The sequence below is a fragment of the Mobula hypostoma genome, chromosome 4 (genome assembly GCF_963921235.1).
Source record: "Mobula hypostoma chromosome 4, sMobHyp1.1, whole genome shotgun sequence".
NCBI classification, from domain to species: Eukaryota; Metazoa; Chordata; class Chondrichthyes; order Myliobatiformes; family Myliobatidae; genus Mobula; species Mobula hypostoma.
This window is the reverse complement of record NC_086100.1, coordinates 28590126-28611598: the sequence shown is the minus strand read 5'-3', so window position 1 is coordinate 28611598 and position 21473 is coordinate 28590126. Positions and strand designations below refer to the sequence as shown.

At 44.1% G+C, this 21473-nt stretch overlaps 2 protein-coding genes across 2 annotated transcripts in view; one reads left to right on the top strand and one right to left on the bottom strand.

The window, feature by feature from the left end:
• LOC134345080 (collagen alpha-5(IV) chain-like) overlaps positions 1-2126 on the bottom strand; it is a 217380-nt gene extending 215254 nt beyond the window's left edge. Inside the window, exons 1-4 of the mRNA XM_063045211.1 lie at positions 1870-2126; positions 1603-1673; positions 281-358; positions 27-175 (exon numbers count right to left, since the gene is read on the bottom strand). Of these exons, the coding sequence (XP_062901281.1) occupies positions 27-88 (62 nt within the window). The 5' untranslated portion in view covers positions 89-175; positions 281-358; positions 1603-1673; positions 1870-2126. The remainder of the gene's footprint in view (positions 1-26; positions 176-280; positions 359-1602; positions 1674-1869) is intronic.
• LOC134345208 (collagen alpha-5(IV) chain-like) overlaps positions 1870-21473 on the top strand; it is a 205084-nt gene continuing 185480 nt past the window's right edge. Inside the window, exon 1 of the mRNA XM_063045494.1 lies at positions 1870-2057. Within this exon, the coding sequence (XP_062901564.1) occupies positions 2001-2057 (57 nt within the window). The 5' untranslated portion in view covers positions 1870-2000. The remainder of the gene's footprint in view (positions 2058-21473) is intronic.

Sequence of the window (21473 nt, the reverse complement as noted above, 5' to 3'; positions counted from 1 at the left end):
TATATAATGATAAGCTATCTCCTCACCGAAGAGTGCTGGCAGAGATAATCTGAAGAAAAGATGTGTGGATGGCTCCGGTCAGCGCCATTCAAATCAGCCGTCTTTTCTTCGATTCTCTTGGTTCCTGAGATTTGCAGTCTCTCACAATCTTTACACCTCTGGTTTCTTAAGAAACCTTTAAAAAAGAAGCAAGCAGAAAATAGCAATTCTCATTCTTAAAGAAACATTTCCTGATTATAACACAACCCGTGACAAATTAAACAAGAACACTTTTTGGTACCTCGGCTGCCACTCCCAGAATAACTGCGTGCTCCCGGTTACTTCATGAGTGCCATTCATGTGCGCAGTGTATAGAAATCTACAGATTAAAAAATGCAAACTATTACAAAATAAAAACAAAATTAATTGATCGGTAATTATTTTAAAATTTGTGACATAACATTTATGATACTGTGCTTCGGAATGTAGATCCTGCAGTGTGGCTGAAAAAGATTCAAAACAGTAAAAAAAAACACATTCCAGGGAGACCTAGATTTTCGTTACAAGGAGATGTAATGACAAGTGTGTTGGTCAAGGGAGCAGGGCTATGGTGATTTTGTTGCAGTTTGTGGATGTAGGAATGGGGGTGGAGGGGCAAGTAGTTTCGGGGAGGTAGAGAAACTACAGAAGGACTGAGATTATGAGAATGAGCAAAGTAGTAGTTGAGTGGAATACAGTGTCGGGAAGTGTATGGCCACTTCGGCAAAAGAAATAAATCGAGAGAATTTTTTTTTAAATCTGAGGCGCAAGGGGACTTGGGAGTCCATGTGCAGGGTTCCCTAAAGGTTAATTTACACGTTGAACCTATGGTGATGGATGCAAATGCGATGTTAGCATTCATTTCTAAAGGGTAGAAGGATGTAATGTTGAGACTTTATAAAGCAGTATTTTAGAGCAGGTTTGGGCCCTTTATCCCAGAAAGGATGTGCTGAAACCGGAGAGGGTTCCAAAGAGGTTCACGAAAATGATTCTAGGAATTGTTGGTTTGTCGTATGAAGACCATTTGATAGCTCCGGGTCTGTATTCACTGGAATTCAGAAGAATGAGGGGTGACCTCATTGAAACCTATCGAAAGGTCTTGACAGCGTGGATACGGAGAGGATGTTTCCTGTGGTGTAAGAGGACACAACCTCAGAATAGAGGGGAGTCCTTCTGACGGAGATGAGGAGGAATTTCTTTAGCCAGTGAGTGGTGAAACTGTGGAATTCTTCGCTACATTCAGCATCGCAGGCCAAATCCTAATTGATATATTCTTGACTGGTCAGGGCATGAAGGGATAGGGGGAGAAGGTAGATTGGGGCAGAGAGGAATAATTTATCGGCCATAATGAAATGACGGGGCAGTTGATGGGCCAACTGGCCGAATTCTGCTCCTATATCTTGTGGCTCTTTAAATCCGCCAAGATCCTAATACTAAAACATTTAAAAGACATCCGTACAGCTACACGGGTAGAAAATGCTTAGGGAGATATCCGCGAGGCAAATTGGACTAGCTCGATTGGGTCGGCATGGAGGAGTTGGGCCGAACGACCTGTTTTCCGTGTAGTACAGATCAATGACTTACAGGATGCAGCGGCGTCCGTTCGACGATCTGGGAGCTGAGATCCTGGTTCACTGCCATTCCCCGCAAACCTCCTGCGCAGAATTTGAAAAAAAGAAATTAGCGACCAGCTTGACAAGGGTCGCCGGGTCTTCCGGCAAACCCTTTAGTTCGGAAACCGGTCGCTGGAAATGTTCCTCCGTCGCTCCGCACAGGTAACACACACGAAAGGCTGGAGGAACTCTGTTAGTCTTAATGAGTCCCGGCGGGTCACGGAGGCGGGGCACTCACATCTGAGTGAAGAAATTGTGCTGTCCCGTAGTTCCACGATTCAATTCAGACAGTCGGAGGTCTCTCCAGTAACAGCTCTCCACTGTGGGGAAAGGATCATAATGAGAGTGGCCGGGCGCTGACCCCCCAGAATGTTTGCCCTCAGTTGTGCGGTTGTGACACTGTCCATTCTGACTCTGGCGCAGGCGGTGAGTGTCCTTTCCTCCGTTTCTCGGGGATGTTCTGCAGGTGGATGTCGACAAGGGCAAATATCTATTGGCTAATTAATGAAGGCAGGAAATCGAAACGTCCCAGTCTAGAGCCGAGCCAGTATCGCGCGCCAAGCCGGCAGTAATTCGAAATGCTGTGATAAGTTTCTCAGATACGAGGGGTAGTGTGCCAAGGCCTAGAGACCCGAAGGACATACAAGGGGAGTTGTTTGCTGGTGAGTGTCAGATACAAGACAGATAGTATTATAATAAACGGGATAATTGCCGCTGAAAGTAGTCTCAATAATTCGCTGCAAGGATGCTGCATTTGTAAGCCTGGGTATTGCACTGCATTTGATTTTGCAAACATGTATTCGTACTAGATTGCAGACTTTGTTGCAAGGCTAGTGTTTACGAGGGCTCCCTAAATTCTCCTCAGACGGTAGTGCAGGGTAACTAATTGGTGGAAACGTACAGATATCACAGCCACTGCCATTGAGTTGGGGTTCACTTTAAGAGGCTGGTCTGACGTGATGGCGTGTTTACGTACAGATTTTACCGCGCTTTGGGTTCAGTGTTTGGAATAATGTACAATAAATGAGTTATTACGGTTTTTCTTAAACATGAAACGCCTCGCGCCGTTTTTATTTGCGGAAACCTACATGGGTGACCCTGATGCTGGAGGACGATTCCAGAGTTATTGAACAAATTGGCCATTGCAGTCGCTTTAAAGCTGCCAGAGATTTTGGGAACAAAAACCTACGCTTGGTCCGTACAAGCTGAGGCCCAGTTCGCTCTGAGAGAAATCTCCGCCAACAACAGTTGTTCAGCAGCTCCATGGCTGTGAGAGTGGTGAGTCCACTGGAACACCCGCCTGAACACAGTAAATACTGATCACTGAAAACTCACCTCTTACAGACTTCTGCACTCTCGGAGTCTGAGCATGTCAAACTGTTGCTCTCTTGCCCGGCTCTTGCGCTGCTAAGCTGTCCAAACCAATGGACCACTTGTTGCCTCTCCTGGGAAATCACCATCCTTGTTTTATTTTTAAAGAACTCTTCATGCAGTAAGTGCCTGATCCTGCTGGCATAGCCCTCGTTAATGTACCCGTGGAGGACTATAGGGAGCTTGCTAAAATGGCTGATAGTCCACAGTCAGCCGGGCAGCACTGCATCTTTGCTCAATAAGCCCGGTTGGTAAGGCACCCAACATGAGGACACCTGTGAAAAAGACAATGCCGGGCCTGTATTTTCACCACACCCGCTCTGGTAGGAACACTAGAGAGTTCCCACCGCCTTGTAGCTTTGACGGTGCCGGTGCATCAAAACATCAGAGGTCTGTGAACAAACACCGTGGGTTACAGCTGCCAAGGATGTCTAATGTTCAGTACAGACACCCTTTCAGGGTGATGTCAGTTGTATTGATGAGAAGCAAAGAGCGATGAAACCTCGCTGAAGGCCACCAACGGCAGTAAGGTCCAGACTTACGGGACACAATGGGTAACACTCTGCTTCAACGGCTGACGTTACACATGGGACGTCATCCTGGCTAAAGTAGCTAGAATTCTGCTCAGCACAGATTTCCTGTGTGCTCAATCGCAAAAATTTGCGGCTTGCGGATGTCAAGGACTTTGGGTCCTTACACTGCTCCCCCATTAAGTTCCCCACAACGACTTTGTGAAGTGCATGCACCATTGCATCAAGTTTACCCAATTGTTGGGCGAATTGTCGGACCTCACTAAGTGCACATTCTCCACTACAGTCACAAAACATGGGGTCGAGCACCACATTCCCACAACTGGCCCGCCGGTCCATGCCCAAGCTTATGGACTGGACCCAGAAAAGCTGGTTCCATGAAGGCTGAGTTTGCCAACATGGAAAGACTTGGCATTGTACACCAGTCGAATAGCCCCTGGGCTTCAACCCTCCTTGTGGTCCCTAGTCCGATGGTGGTTGCCACCCATGTGGTGATTACCAACACCCACGATCATTACTTGATCCCAGATATCCAACTTCTCAGCACGTTTTGCTGGAAAATTAACTTTTTCCAAAGTCAGTCTAGTTAGAGGCTACCATCAGGTACCTGTGTGCTCGGAGGACATTCCCAAAACAGCTGAAAATCCTCTTTGGTCTTTCTAAGTTTCTGTGCTTGTCAATTGGGCTGAAAAATGCAGCACAAGTTTTCTAATGGCTGATGGGCTCTATATTAAAAGAGTTACTTGACTGGATGACCTACGTGTTGCCAATGCATCCAAATCCCAACACGTATCTCATCTCCGCAGACTTTTTGAGTGCTTACGCTGACATGGGTTGATTATTAACCCTGCTAAATGCCAGTTTGGTTGTCAATCATTGACTTTCTCAGCCACTGCATCTCTGCAAAAGGTGCAAAACCCCTCCCATCAAAAGTAGCCACTATAATGGATTTCCCACCGCCCTGCACTACTAAAAATCTACAGGAGTTTTTAGACATGGTAAATTTCTATCACCACTTCAATCCACAGGCTGTTGAACTTATGCTTCCCCTGTTCGGTGCATTTAAAGGCAATACCTCTAATCACGTGCTTGACTGGTCAGGGGACATGACCAGGGAATTTGATGACAGCAAAGAAGCTCTTTCTAAAGCAACCCTACTGGCACGCCCGCTCCCCAACGCACCCATAGCCATCACTGCTGACACTTCAGCCTATGCTGTAGGTGCTGTGCTTGAACAGTTGGTCGGAGGCGTGTGGCAGCCACTCATCTTCTTCAGCCGGCAGCTCCATCCCCCTGAAAGGAAGTACAGCACATTTGATCGTGAGCTTCTCGGTCTCTATCTGACTGTCCGCTATCTTCGTTTTCTTCTAGAGGATGGCCATGTCACTGCATTTGTTGACCACAAACCCCTGGTGCATGTGATGGCCAAAATATCAGAACCTTGGTCTGCACAGTAACACCATCTGGCCTACATTATCAGGGTTCACAACTGATATACAACATAATGCCATGGCTGATCGCTTCTCATGGCCAAATGTTGAAGCCATGCACATAAGGATTGACTATGGCAGCCATCCAAGCTACTGACCCAGAGGATCAGGCTTACCCAACAGCCGTCAAGGGCCTGCAGTTGGCTGACATTAAGTTCAGGGAAGCTGAGGTTTCTCTCCTGTGCGATGCTTCAACCAGTTGCCCTCACCTCATTGTACCTGCAAACTGGAGGCGAACTGTACTTGACTCCATCTATGGCCTCTTGCGTCCAGGCCGGAAGGCCTCTCAGAAACTGGTTGCACTAAAGTTTGTGTGGCACAGCCTTAGAAAGGATGTGCATGACTGGACTGCAGCCTGTGTGGAATGCCAGTGGGCCAAAATTAACCATCATGTTCAGGCTGGCACCTTTTGAGGTCCCTGAGTGATAGTTTGAACATGTCGATGTGGACTTGTTGGTCCTCTTCCCCACTCCCATGGTTTCATGCACCTCCTTACCATGATTACCGCACCACCAGGTGGCCAGAGGTCATCCCTCTAGCATCAACGATGGCCACAGACGTGGCTCGGGCATTCATCAGCATCTGGGCTGCTCAGTTTGCCACCCCTTCTGATATTTCCAGTCCCCAATTCATATCAGACCTGTGGGCTGCAGTGGCCCAGAATCTCGGTGGTAGGCTATGTCACAACACAATGTATTATCCACAGAACAATGGCCAATGCGACTGGTTTCCCGACTGCTTACATGCTGCTCTGAGGGCTTCTCTGACTGATGAGTGTTGGCATGATCGCCTCCCATGGGTTTTGCTGGGACGCAGAACAGCTCCAAAACAGGACCTGTAGTCGTCCATGCTTGAATTGGTATACAGGCAGCCATTATGAGTGCCAGGTGATTTTATTACTGATGCCACAACCGCCTGGTCAGCCTCCCAACAGCGTTCCACCCTCCTCAGTAAATTCAATTCCTTTGCACCTGTTCCTACCTCCCATCATGGCGTGCAGCACTCTTAGGTTCCTGCTGACCTACGTTCTGCTTCATTCGTTTTCCTTCACCGTGATGCACACCAACATTCCCTTAGGCCCATTCTGCATTTTGGAATGGAGAGGAAAGACCTTAATCATAGATAAGAGGTGTAAACCTGAATTTGTTTCAGTCGTTCCACCACGATTCGGAGGATTCCACTACCATGCCCCTGCCATCGTGACACAGGACCTGAGCCGGGCGGCTCATCCGAGCTCCGGACGGGCTCACGGTGCCGGTTTTAGTGAATTCTGGGGGAGCCGTGCAGGGTAATGTAATGGGTGGAAATGTACATTATTCGCAGCCACCGACATTGAGTTGGGGTTCACCTTAAGAGGCTGGTCTGACGTGACGACATAATTACGTAAAGTTTTTACTGCACTTTGTGTTCAGAGTTTGGATTCCAATAATTGAGTTGCTCCAGTTTTCCCTAAACGTAAAATGCCTGGCGCCCTTTTTATTTGTGAAAACCTACAGTAGTGTTGAGCTGCCTTCTTACACCTCAGTTCATGCTGTGAAGATATTCCCACACTGCTGTTGAGCAGTGAGTCCCTAGATTTTAACTCATTGTCGGTTAACACATGGTATAATATGCCCAAGTCATCTCTTAGAACAAAATTAGATTAATGGTCATACACTTACTGCCCCTGCCCCTCTTCATGACAATGTTTACAGGTGCAGGTATTGGTAAGAAACCTTTGGTGAGGTACTGCTGTGTGTGATCCCGATGGGCCATGATATATTCACAGTGCTTTGGAGGCAGTGTTTAATATTGTGGGAGGAATGCCAATCGAGCAGGCAGATTTGCCCTGAGTTTGGTGAATCTTGAGTGTTGGAGATGCATTAGTCCAAATGGCAAGCATTCAGTCATATTCCCAAACTTTGCCTTGTAGTGGACGAAAAGGCTCTGAGAAATTGTTGACTTAGAATATCATCTCCAACCTGATCATGTGTTGGTCTGGTTAAAGTTCCCACCAATAATGAGTTCCAGGATGTTGATAATGAGGGATTTCAACAATGGTAATGCCACTGAAGCTAAAGATAGGTGGTGGAGGCTTTATCTGGACACAGCTATAAATGCTATTTCTTGTTTATCAGACCAAGCGTTAATGTTGTTCATGATTTTCTTCATGGGGCATGTGCTGCTCATCTTCTGAAGAAGTGTTGAATGGAGGTGTGCGGTGGAAGTCGCCAATTCTGAGTTAGTGATTGCAAACCACTGAAAATGATTGGGCCTGGGTGGCGTTGTGTAAAACATTTCAGTGACGACCTGTACCTGAGATGGGAGGCATCCAGGAACTAAATCCATCCTACTGTGAACCAGTGAAGATAAATCCCCTAATTCCCATGGAATCCAGATTTGATAACCACGAGCATGACCATCGTGTCAAGGCCAGGCACTCTCCCATTGAATTGAACGCTTCTGTCCATGTATAGATTAAGGCATAGATGATGTCTTGAGCCAAGTAATCCTGGTGAAATTTGTGATGAGGGTATCACTGATGATCAAATGTCATCGAATGCCGCTGTTGACAAAATTTTCCACTGTTTTATTAATGGTTATGTTTGGAGAGACAAGGCAGTTTATCCTTTTTATGAATAGAACATTTGGTAGCTGGCTAGTATTCAAAGATGCTGGATGAATGGGAGTGCTCTTGTTTACTGAAACAACTTGGTTTCAATTTCTAGCTGGTTCTGGAGTACAGATCTTCAGATGTGTGAGTTGTCACAGTCAGCCTTTGCAGTAGCAGGAATTCCGCTGCTTTTATTTCAGGTATTTAGACTACTGTGTACTCATGCCTCCTTACAACATCAAGAGACCTTTCAGCCCATCGGGTCTGTACCGGGTCTCGGAGCAAACCTCACTCCTTCGTGCATTTCCTTGATTCTCCCGCAGGCCACCTGCACGAGGAGTAGTCCTTTCCACTGAGCACCCTGCAAATCAAGAGCATCCTGCAGATAGTGTGAACTCCACAAAGGCAGCACCATGTATCTGAGTCTGACCTGCATCGCCAGAGCTGTGAGACATCTGCTCTACCTGTAGCGATGCTATGCAGATGTCAACTAGAGGCAAAGAAGGATCTTCACTACCAGCTCAATCAGTAGTGGATCTATAGAGAGTCTCTTGATAATCAATGCTTTTTTATCTCTCTCTTTGCACTACTTATTTCATTTTTTATACTCTTTATTTAAATCAATAGTTTTTTGTTATGTATTGCAAAAAATGCTGCCTCAGAACAACAAATTTCACAACACTTGCCAGCGATATTAAACCTGGGAATGATTCTGACCCTTCTAAAGCAAAAGACGCAAAATGTTGGGAACTCTGCAGGTCAGGCAGCATCTGTGGAGGGGAATAAACAGTCAACGCTTCGGGCCGAGACCCTTCTTCAGAAATGTCGACTGTTCATTCACCTCCATAGACGATGCCTGATCTACCAAAGCCCCTCCAGCATGTTATGTGTGTTGCATCTGCAAAATCTCTTTGTGTTTATGATTCCCTTTGGAAGCATCTTAGGATGTCGCACAGTCATGAAATATGCAGATCCTGGTGTTGAACTAACTGGGCATGGGCTGGTACACAAATGATTGTGATCACATACGTGAAGATACTGTGTATAAATTGATTTTATTGTTTATTGGCACAGTTGTGGAAAAAAGCATTTTATTGCATCCTCCAGAAGATGCATTGAGTCCACTTCTACAATGCTCAAAGGTAGAATTGCAGGATATTTGATTTTGTGATGATAGCATGTGACCTGGAGGGGAGATGGCATATACCTATCGCTCTTATTGGTCGGAGGTGGACCAGTACGTGTGATTTGGTTAGAACTATCCACGCTGCAGCAGTTAGGGTCGGGTTTCAGAGAAAGGAGCTGGTAAGGTGCATCTTGAGGTTGAGAGTTGACTGATGGGCCACATGTTTGATTTGGTCGGTAGAGCTGAATAAATCATTTCAATTTGCACCGACTCCGGACCTGGAGGGACTAAAATATTTTGCCTTCCAATCAGAACTCATACAGCAACCAAGTTGATTCCTGTTTTGGGCTCTGGGTGTTTGTGAGGGAGGAGAGGTGTTGAGGCTCCTGTGGTTCATCTATATGCCCGCTTAAAGACAGGTGCATTTATGTGAGTAATTGTCAGGTTTTTAAATAGGGCAAAAATGAGTGATATGGGATTGCACACGGGTCATAGACTACACTGCTTTCCTTTCCACGGTGTCCACATCGAAATTGAACAATTGTGCTGGTCCATAGGCTCTAAAATCATCGCATTATGTACCGAAAATTAAAAAAAAACATCCAAATTGTCGGCCTGGAATCAGAATCCACGCCCCTCCTCTGCCCCGCTTCTCACTTCCAACGCTCACTTATTTTGGGAGACTTATTTCGGGCCGATTATTTTTACACGGTTCCCGCAGCTTCGGCCAATCCAGGGTACTGTCGCTGCCGCGAAGGGTTTACAAACGCCGCCGAGCAAACTCTGCACAGTCCGCAGTCACAAGGTGAATGACCTCCACCCGCTTCCGAGATTAGCGTCGCCTCTCAGACACCCTGCGAGGCTTCGGGCTCTCCCTCCTTCCCTCTCGGTATTTTGGCAGCAGGCCTGACGGTGTTTAAATTAAGCTGCCGTTTCCGCTCAGCTGTCTCTCTCAGTCTTGTTCTGTCAGGATGATCTGATCCTCAAGTGGCCGCGGGAGGGACGGGGCCTTGAGCCCGCGGCAGCTCCCTTGCTTCGGGTGGGTGTCTAAACCCCCGCTCGGTATGAAGGTGCAGAGAACTATCATTCGCTCTCAGTTGGGCATCGCTACTAGTTTAAGATTGTTTTAGAGCGCAAACTGTAATCCCTTCCGCTTCCCTAAAACCTGCAACCCTCCCGAGTTACAAGTAAACTCAAATAACCCGCTATCCGACTGTTCGGAAACTCCTATGGTTCCGGTAAATGGCACGCCACAGTCAGCAATTCAGCACGGATCAAAGCCCTTCGGCCCATACCCAGACTGTTCAAATTTCAGAATCAGGTTTATTATTAGTGACATATGTCGTGAAAGTTGATGTTTTGTAGCAGCAATACATAAAAAAAATTACTATGTTACAATAGGAAATATAAAAAATAGTGCAGAAGAGAGCAAAATAGTAAGAAAATAAATATATTATAGACCAGCGGTCCCCAACCACCGGGCCACAAAGCATATGCTACCGGGCCGTGAGGAAACGATATGAGTCACCCCTGTTATAGACCAGCCTATAGTCAGTGGGATTTGTCAGAGGAGCAAGTTTGTAGTCACAGAGTCAGAGAGAAATACAGCACAGAAACAGGCCCTTTGACCCATCTAGTCTGTGCAGGCAAGGTGAAGGAGAGTCCGAAGGGATTCCATAGATATGTTAAGAGCTAAAGAATTGCAAGGGACAAAATTGGTCCTCTGGAAGATCAAAATGGTCATTCATAAGTGGAGTTGAAGGCGATGGGGTAGATCTTAAATGTTTTTTTGCATCTGTATTTACTCAGGAGATGGACACAGAGGCTATAGACATGAGAAAAAGCAGCATTGATTTCATGGACTGGCAGTTTAAATGGTACGGCACAGACTAGATGGGCAAATGGGCCTGTTTCTGCACTGTACTTTTCTATGACTTTCTCATTTGATACTAAGCCCAAGGTGAATTTGTTAAACATGCCAGATTTGGAGATATGAGATCAGTGCTCAATTTCTAAGAATTCTGAATTAAGATTGTACTAAAGGAGTTTATTCAATGGAAAATGAGGCCCACTTTTCCAGCTGCTGGGATAATTTTCAGTGGCACCCTTCACAAGTTCTCCCTTACTCTTCAGTGAATCCATCATTTAAAAGTAATCAGATTTCCTGCATTCCCTAATTTATATATTTTTAGCTACTTTAATAAACAGCACCAGAAAATCCCCATGGATCCCATGCCTCCTTCCTTTCTCAATAAGCCCTGCATGGGTTACCTTATCAAATGCCTTGCTAAAATCCATATACACTACATCTACTGCTCTACCTTCATCAGTGTGTTTAGTCACATCCTCGAAAAGTTCAATCAGGCTCGTAAGGCACGACCTGCCCTTGGCAAAGCCATGCTGACTATTTCTAATCATATTATACCTCTCCAAATGTTCATAAATCCTGCCTCTCAGGATCTTCTCCATCAACTTACCAAACACTGAAGTAAGCATATCTGATGAATTTAAATTTGGCTCTCATTTTGGTCATCTGATACAAACCAAGAAGCAAGGATTTCCTGTTCTCTAATGTGCTAAATTAACATATTAGATCTTGCTAGCTATAATGAAAGCTAGTAATTTCTTAATAACATAAGGAGATCACTGGTGCCATTAGCACCAGAAGCAACTTGCATCAAAACCAACAATTTTTCATATCAGCACAGAGAATAATTATGCATGGGTGTAATGTTTATAAATATGGAGGTGGTGAGTTCATTTAAGGAACGTTCCAACTCTGAATGGTTAGAGCATAATATTGTGATCAATTTTAGGCCTCATATCTAAGGAAGGAATTAGATTTAGATATAGGTTCAGAGATACAGCACGTAACAGGTGCTTCCGGCCCAGCGCACACCCACGTGACCAATTAACCTACTAACCTGTATGTCTTTGGAATATGAGAGGAAACTAGAGTCTCCAGAGGAAACCTCTATGCTCACAGGAAGAACATAGAAACTCCATACAAGATACTGGATAGACTGGGCATGGAACAAATGTTTCTATGAATAGCAGAGTTTAGGATCAGAGGCCAACGCCTCAGATTAAGGGACATCCCTTGAAAACAGAGATGAGGAGGGATTTCCTTAACCAGACATAGTGAGTATGTAAAATCGGTTCCAATAGAGCACTGTGTGTGCCAAGTCATGGGGTGTACTTAAGACAAGAAAATTATAGGTCCTTGATTGGCAAAGGAGTTAGAAGTTACAGGGAGAAGGCAGAAGAATGGGAATGAAAATAAATCAGCCATAATCGAATGATGGAGATGAGCCAATTAGCGGAATTACGTACCTTTGTGGCAGAAGTGAACTCTGGCAACAAGTTGCAAGCAGTTTAAAAAACTTCTCAATATACTTCTTCTGAACTTCGCTCATTGCAATCTGCAGCCTGTAATTTTCCTTTAAGTAATCTACCTTTGAGCTGTCTTAATGAACTAGCAATTTGACAGTCTTCTGCAGGACTTGTTGGACTTGGCTCTTAATCGTGCAGGTATGCATCCTTCAGCGGATGAAGGTACCTAGCTATGGCCAAAAGGCAGGGAAGAGGGGAGGACTTCAAACCAGGCTAAAACACTGAGTATGAACCTTCCTTTACCCAGCATCTTGTTAGCAAGTGTACAGTCACTAAATAACAAGACTGAGAACCTGAGCGTGAGATTGCTGTATCAGAGGGAAATGAGGAATTACTGCACTCTCTGTTTTATGGATTTATGGCTCTCTCTGGACATGCCAGATATGTTGGTAAACCCTGAGAGCTTCTCGATATACAGGATGGATCAAACTTCTGATTCAGAGAAGGCAAAAGGTTGGGGGTGGGGATGTCTGTGTTTTATGATAAAATCTCGGTGGGGCTCAGATTCAGATACCTTGTCACACACTTGTTCCTCTGACTTGAAACATCTAATGATAAAGTGCCAACTGTTCTCCTTAACTAGAGAGTTATCCTCTATGATCCTGACCACAGATTACAGAGCACCAAAGGCTGACATTAAGCAGACACTCGTAGTATTGTGCACTAACATAAGAAAACAAGAAAGTCTGTGATCTCCAGAAAGTCATCTTATGCAAATGCTAAATGGCAATTCTGGACCAAATGTGAATCAGTGAGGGATGCTCAGTTGTGGCAGGCCTTGAATGCTATCACCTCCTGCAAAGTGAGACCAAGCAACAAGGCTTTATTCCTAGATAGGCTCAGTGCCTTTTATACTCGCTTTGACCATCAAAACATGGAGGAAACTTCATTAACTCTCACAGCCCCCAACGAACCTGTGATTTCAAGTCTCCAAGGCCAATGTGAGAGCATCCTTCAGAAGGCTGAAACATCTGGCCCAAACAGGGTACCTGGCCAAGTACTAAAGATCAACAGGCTAAGTGTTCACCAATACCTTTAACCTCTCGCTTCAGCAGTCTGAAGTACCCACCTGCTGCACGCAGGCTTCAATTATACCAGTGCCTAAGATGAATGTGATGACCTGCCTCAATTACTATTGTCCAGTCGCACTTACATCCACTGTGATGAGGTTGCTTGTGTGATGAAGCACATCAACTCCTGCCTGAGAAGCAACTTGGATCCACATCAGTTTGCCTACTGCCATAACAGGCTCCCAGCTGATGCCATTTCTTTTGTCCTTCACTCAATCCTGGAACATATGGTCAGTGAAGACACATATATCAGAACATTCTTCATTAACTACTATTGCCACATCAAAACTAATCGATAAACGTCAAGAGTTTGGCCTCAATACCACCTTGTGCAACTGGACCCTCAATTTCCCCACTTGCAGAACCCAGTCAGTTTAGACTGGCACAACACCTCCTCCGTAATCTTCAGGGGTTCAGGTGATGTCACAACAATCTCTTATTTAATGTCAACAAGACCAAGGAGATGATTACGGACCTCAGGAGGAGGAAAGTGGAGGTCCAAGAGCCAGTCCTCATTGGAGAATCAGAGGTGGAGAGGTCAGAAACTTTAAATTCCTCAATGTTATCATTTCAGAGGATCTGTTCTACATCCAGCACGTAAGTGCCATTAGAAAAAAAAACGGCATCACCTGTACTTTCTTAGAGGTTTGCAAAGATTCAATATGTCACCTAAAACTTTGACCAACTTCTATAGATGTGTGGTGGAGAGTATATTGACCAGATACATCACAACCTGGTATGGAAACACCAATGCAATTGAATGGAAGAGTACTCAATGCAGCCCAGTCCATCATGGGTAAAGCCCTCCCTACCATTGAGCACATCTACACAGAGCACTGTCGCAGGAAAGCAGCATCCATCACCAAGGATCCCCTCTATCTAGGCCATGCTCTGTTCTTGCTGCTGTCATCAGGAAGCTACAGGAGCCTCAGGACCCACATCTCCAGGTTCAGGAACAGCTTCAACTATCAGGCTCTTCAACCACAGGGGATAATTCAGAGTTCAAAAATTCAAAGTAAAATTTATTATCAGAGTACATATATGTCACCACATATGACCCTGAGATTCTTTTTCTGTGGGCATACTTAGCAAATCTATAGAATGTAAACTGTAAACTATGAACAAACTGTACAAATGCAGATATAAATACACACTCATTAAATGAGTGTAGTTATCCCCTTTTGTTCAAGAGCCTGATAGTTGAGAGCTAGCAATTGTTCTTGAACCTGGTGGTGTGAGTCCTGAGGCACCTGTACCTTCTACCTGATGGCAGCAGTGAGAAAAGAGCATGGCCTAGGTGGTGAGGATCTTTGATGATGGATGCTGCTTTTCTACAGCAATGTTTCATGTAGATGTGCTCAATGGTCAGAGGGCTTTACCCATGATGTACAGAGCCGAATCCGCTACCTTTTCTAGGATTTTTCACTCAAAGGCATTGGTGTTCCCATACCAGGCCGTAATGCAGCCAGTCAGCACACGTTCCACCACACATCTGTAGAAGTTTGCCAAGGTTTTTGATGACATGCCGAACCTCTGCAGACTCCTGAGGAAGTAGATGTACTGTTGTGTTTTCTGATGGGTCCAGAACAGGTCCTCTGAGATAGTGACACCCAGGATTGTAAAGTTACTGATCCTCCAATGATTACTGGCTCAGTGTCCTTTGGTTTCCCTCTCCTGAAGTCTACAATCAGTTCCTTAGACTTATTGACATTGAGTGAGAGGTTGTTGTTTTTACACCACTCAGCTATCTTTCCAATCTCCCTCCTGCATGCTGATTCATCATCCTCTTTGATGCAGCCACAACAGTGGTGTCATCAGCAAACTTGTATATGGTGTTGGAGCTGTACTTAGCCACACAGTCATCGGTGTAAAGCGGGTCGAGCAGAGGGCTAAGCACACCATCCCTGCGTTGCTCCTGTGCTGATGGAGATTGTGGAGGAGATGTTTTTGCCGATCCAAACTGACTGGGGTTCTCAAGTGAGGAAATCCAGGATCCAATTTTACAAAGGGGTATTGAGGCCCAGGTCTTGGAGTTTACTGATTGGTTTTGAGAGGATGATGCTGTTAAATGCCGAGTTAAAAATTGATAAAGAGCATCCTGATGTATGCATCTTTGCTGTCCAGGTGTTCCAGGGTTGTATAAAGAGCCAAGGAGCTAGCATCTGCTATAGACCTGTCGCTTCCGTAGGCGAATGGGAGCAGATCCAAGTTGCCACTCAGACAGGAGCTGAAATGCTTCAGCACCAGCCTCTCAAAACACTTCAACACTGTGGGTGTAAGTGCCACTGGGCGATAGTCATTTATACAGGTGACCACGCTTTTCTTGGACACCGGTACAATTGAAGCCTGCTTGAAGCAGGTGGGTGCCACACGTTGCCGGAGCGAGAAGTTGAAGATATCCATGAATACACCAGCCAACTGGTTGGCACAGGTCTTCAGTACTCGGCCAGGTACTCCATCCGGATGGGATGCTTTTCTTAGATTCACTCTTTAGAAGGCAGCCCACGCATCATCTTCAGATACTGACACCAAAGGATCATCAGAAGACATGGGGGTGTGCGATGGTTTCTCCCTGTTCTGGTGATCAAAGTGAGCATAGGAGGCATTGAGCTCATCTGGACAAAGCTCTGCTGTCCCCTGTGTCGCAAGATTTAACCTTGTAGGAGGTTTTGGCATTCAAACCCTGCCACAGCTGTCGAGCATCCCTCGTTGATTTCAGTCTAGTTCGGGATCTACACTTTGCCCGAGAGGCGGCTTTCCAGAGATCATACCTGCACTTCTTGTAGCTTTCTTGATCTCCGGTCTTGAATGTCTCTGATCTGGTTCTCGGCAGGTTCTGAATTTCATTGGTCATCCAGGGCTTCTGACTGGGGGAAACCCTGAATGATTTTGTGGGGACGCACTCATTCATAGCTGTTTTATTAAAGTCTGTAACAAGCCTGGTGTAGTCATTCAGGTTCTCAGATGAGATCTGAACCCACGCACTCAACGCGATCCTGTAACCGTTCCTTAGCCTCCCGTCCTCAACTTACCACAGTGCGGTCTCAGGAAGGAATGAGAGGCATTCCTTATCGTAGTGTGGCAGTGATCTAGTGCGTTGGGACCTCAGGTGCCAAGGGTTACGTGCTGGTGATAATTGGGCAGGGTTTTCTTCAAACAGGCCTGGTTAAAGTCACCAACTATAAGTTGAAAAGCTTCAAGCTAGACTGTTTCTTGTTTTCAGACAGCATCGTAGTTTCATGAGTACTTGCTTATAATCGGCCGCTGGTGGTATTTAAACTGCTGTCAGGATTACCGAAGAGAACTCCCGATGCAAGTAGAATGGTCCATCTTCAATCGTTAGACGTTCTAAGTCAGGGAACAAGAAATCAACATAACCCAACGTCCATGGACCAATGAGAATTGACTAAATAGTCACCGCCACTTTTCTGCTTACTAGAATTTGAGGTTTGATCCCTTCTGAAAATCATAAAACTTTCTGGTCGGATTGCTGTGTCCGGCATGTTCGCTGTTAACCAAATTTCAAAGCATCAAACAATTGAGATCTGCCTCATTTGCTTCTGATACAGCAGCCTTGCCCTGAGATTGTCAATCTTATTTTTGAGTGACTGTACATTCGCCAACAAGATGCTCGGTAGAGGAGGCCTCAACCCCCTGTGCTTCAGCCTGGTTTGAATTCCACCTCTCCTGCCATGTTTTCTGCCGTGGCCATGGCATTGACCCTTAGAGGCGCTGCACTTAACTGCTCCGCATTTAACCATCAAATGTGAGATCTAAAGATCATTGCACTCAACTCCACTCCCTGCCCCCAGCACTGAGCTGTTCCCACAGTCTATGGACTCACTTAAAAGGATTCTTCATCTCATGTTCTCAATATTTATTGCTTATTTATTTATTATTTTTTATTTTTTCTTACCTCAAGCTGGTAAATCCTGAGGAATGGGCATAACCAAACACATATTTCTCAATTGCTCAGAATTTTCAGACTGTTCTGATGGTGTTTATGATTGTGGCCATCTGGGGACTTACATAAATATTGCTGTGTAGCCCTAATTGTTTATGCTATTGTGTAGTGCATTTGGGATGATACCAGTTGTATACTATTGGAACAATGTATACCCTGTTCATCTGTTCATGTTCCATAGTCTTTCAATTTCCTCTTTTAATTCAGCATATTTCTGGTGTTTTTCACTTACTGATTTCTGTATGTTGTGTGTGTTTGGAATGGCTATATCTATTAAGTAAGTTGTTCTTGCTTATTTATCCTGTAACATTATATGTGAACAGTTATATATGAATTGTCCTATCTGTAATAATGGATTGGTCATAAAATAATTTGTGGGGCTCTGAAAACTGGATCAGCCTTTTATTTATAGTAAAGTATGTTTTCTATATAAGTTTGTATTTTAAAGCAAGATTTTGGTGAATGGTGTTTGCCACTTGAATGTGCCTGCGTAAGTAATCAGATTGAGTTAAATTGCTGCAGGATCCTGTAATGTGTTGGATTGCTTCTGGTTTCCCTTGGCACTTTCTGTATTTAACATCTTGAATTTGTTGGTGTGTTATTTTGTATTTTTGATTTTTTTTTGTGTGTTCACCACCTGGGTTTATATTGCCATAAGGAATCCCTCTGTTTCTGGAAAGAGGTCTTCAACTCTGAGCCAGGCATTTGATACTTCTTTGTTGATATCTAGTTTGCTCAGATCGTGATGTCAGGTATTTCATTGATTAACTTTTTCTTCAATAGTGATCATTTCATTTTCCTGGGTTATGCTTTCATTTATTATAAGTTTGGTTACAGTAGTGGTGTGAATTTATCGGAATTGCATATGCTCATGTGGAGTGCTGAATCCTGTTTTCATTGATAAAAATATATCCTAAGAAGTTTTATCTGATCGTTGTGTAATTATTTTATGTCTGTTATTCCTCTTCCTCCTTCTGTCCTTGGTAGTGTTAATCTAAGTGCATTGATGTGTACATAGTGAATTTGTCATTTCCGTTCTTATTTTTTTATTGAAAATTTTTCAGATCGGTTTCAGACCAAAATATTGTGCCACAAATATATGCTATTGTGGGTATAGTGAAAGTGTTTATTGTCTTTGATATATTTTTACTATTGAGCTCTGTTTGGCAGATTTTATTAAACCTTGAAATAAATTCTGTCAAAAGTGTTCCATTTATCTTACTATGATCTATTTTCCTTGCTTGCTGATATCCCAAATACTTATACGTTTCATATTCACCCATCAGTTGTATTGTGTCCTGCTGCTCTGTTTTATATTCTACCAGCTCTTTTGCACCTTTCTTTATGTTTAATGCTCTGCTCTTATCTAGTCCGAAGTTCATGTTTATACCTTTTGAACATAGTTCTACTATTTGAATGAATTGCTTTAGATTTACTGATGAAGGAAGGTACAAATTCAAACCATCCATGTATAGAAGGTATGTTGAGGTATAATTCATTTGGTTGTTTCTGATTTGATACCCTATTTTCAACTGATTCAGTAAATTAGAGAGTAGGTTTAAAGCTAGACAAAAACATAGTGGGCCTAGAGAGTCGCCCTGAAAAATACTTGAGTTTATTTTGATAATGATGGTTGTTCTTTTTCGGTTAGCAGGGTAATTGCAGTCTGCCAATGCTTCATCAGATGTTGACAGCATCTGACAGATTCAAATGCTTTTTGGTAGCCAATATAACAACATGAAAGTGTTCTACTTTGCCTCCGAGCTTGATTTAGGATTGCAGAATCTATTATCAGTTGTTCTTTACATCCTTTCATACCCTGACGGCATCCTTTCTGCTCTTCTGTATATTAATTTTTTTTAACTTTTTGTATTTGCACAGTTTTGCGGTCTCTTGCACGTTGATTGTTCGACCATCCTGTTAGGTGTGGTCTTTCACTGATTCTACTGAGCTTCTTGTATTTGCTGTGAATGTTCGCAAGAAAATGAATCTCAGGGTTGTATATGATGTCATATATGTACTTTGGTAATAAATTTACTTTGAACACTGTTTTTGAACTTTACCTGATAATCTTATGACCATAAAATTAATCTTCAGACTTGATCCTTCGTCACATATTCAGCACAATCACAGGCAGAACATATTCACTCAGTTCTGCTGGTACATCTCAGGAAGGGCCACTGGCATCTCACCATTCTGGGTTAGATTTCGGGAATAGGTGGGACCATATACTTTGTGTGCCTTTTCTTTACATTTAACTGTGAATTTGTACTCCATCGTAAACATCATCAGGTGGCTTAGGGATTGAACAATTTGTATGTTGGTGGATCTGTGAATCCCCACGGCATTTGGTGACCTGCAGTCTCTGGTGCCGAGGTCCACATCAGAATACCCTTCCAGGATGAACCCTTGCAAGGTGCCAGGTGTTCCTGGCTGGAAAGTGAAAACCCGAGCCAACCTACTGGCTCGAGTGTTGAGCGACATCTTCATCCTCTCATTGCTCTGAGGTTCCAACCTGCTTCAAAAGGCAGCAATTTTACCGCTGTCCAGGAAGAGCAGAGTGAGCTGGCGCAATGGCTGTCGACAGGTATCACTCACATCTACTGTAATGAAGTATTTTGAGAGGTTGGTTATGGCTGCAATTAACTTCTGCACGTGCAAGGACCTGGACCCGCTGCAATTCGCCTCCTGCCACAACTGGTCTACAGTGGACACAGTCTCACTGGCTCTTCTATTTAGCATTGGATTACCTAGGTAATCAGGCTATACATCAGGCTATTGTTTATTGATTGCAGTTTGGTGTTCCATACCAATCCCACTCCAGTTGTGACTTGCTTGTTCATTGCCGTCTTTACTGGCATGACGAAGCCAAATTCAGCTTGGAATAGCATCAGCCCATACTGAGTAGTTTCCAGCTTGATAGCATGAACATTGATTTATAGAACTTCCAGTCATTTACTCCTGCTCCCTCCTTCTCTCTTTTTCCATTCCAAGCTCTGGTTACCCTCTCACCCCATCTCCTCATCTTCCTGTGGTTTCCCTTCCATTATTCCATGGTCCATTATCCTCTCCTATTAGATTACTTCCTCTTCAACCCTTTACCACTTCCACCAATACCCTCCCAGCTTCCTATTCATCCCCATCTCCCCCTCCCATCCAATTCAGGTTTCTGCCATTTTCTTTTCCAGTCCTGATGAAGGGCCTCAGACCGACACATCAACTGTTTACTCTCCTCCATAGATGCTGCCTGGTTTGCTGAGTTTTCCAGCATTTGGTGTGTTGCTCAAGATTTCCAGCATCTATTTATTTATTATTTTATTTATTGAGGTACAGTGCAGAGTAGGCTCTTCCACCCTTCGAGCACCCAGAGGAAACCCATGAAGTCACAGGGAGAATGTACAAACTCCTTACAGGCAGCAGCGGGAATTGAACCCGGGTCACTAGCACTGTAAAGCATTGTGCGAGCCACTATGCTACTGTGCGGCCCTGCTATGCTATCGTGCTGCCCCACTAGGCTACCATGCCTCCTCAGCAGAACTTCTTGTGCTTACATTGTACAGGTCAACCTTCACTAATCCGGCACCATTGGGACCTGAGGAGTGCCGGATTAGTGAAAATGCCAGATTACAGAAGGATCACATTAAGCATAATCAGTGCCGGATTGTCGAAGGAACCGGGTTACAGGTAGTCGGATTAGTGAAGGTCGACATGTACTATTGAAGTTCTTGCAGCGGTGATCGTCACGGGCTGGTATTTCTCAAAGGATATTGAACTTCAACATTAAAAGAAACTATAATATGTGCTCTGGTCACGACATTGTATGGCTCAGAAATAAATGGTAAAGGACTGCATTCTCTTGATAATACTTCTTTTAATCTTGGTAATAATAGATGGGGATTGAGAGTTTGTGGTCATACAACATTAAACACTTTCTTCTTTATAAAGTCATCAAGATCATGTGTTAAATGGGATAAATCCTTTCTTATAAGTATATTGTGTGGTTGTGGGTTTTTAACCGCAAAACAGATAAAGGACACTTTGAAGGTCAGCTAAGCCCCACCTTCTGATTTAACCTTCTGTGAATGTTTTGGAAAGTTTCTGACACTTAACATTCAAAAAATGTTAAAATTGTTTGCCAAAACTTCTGCGTAGGAAACCTGTCCTCCCATCAAATTTACAGATGTACAGATGTACTCAAATCATCACTTTTCCTACAAGGACTCATTTCAGCATTGAAGCTGAAGAATTAACAGTGTCCATGATATCACAGGAAGTTCAAGGCTTCCATATACTGTATGCTTGTGT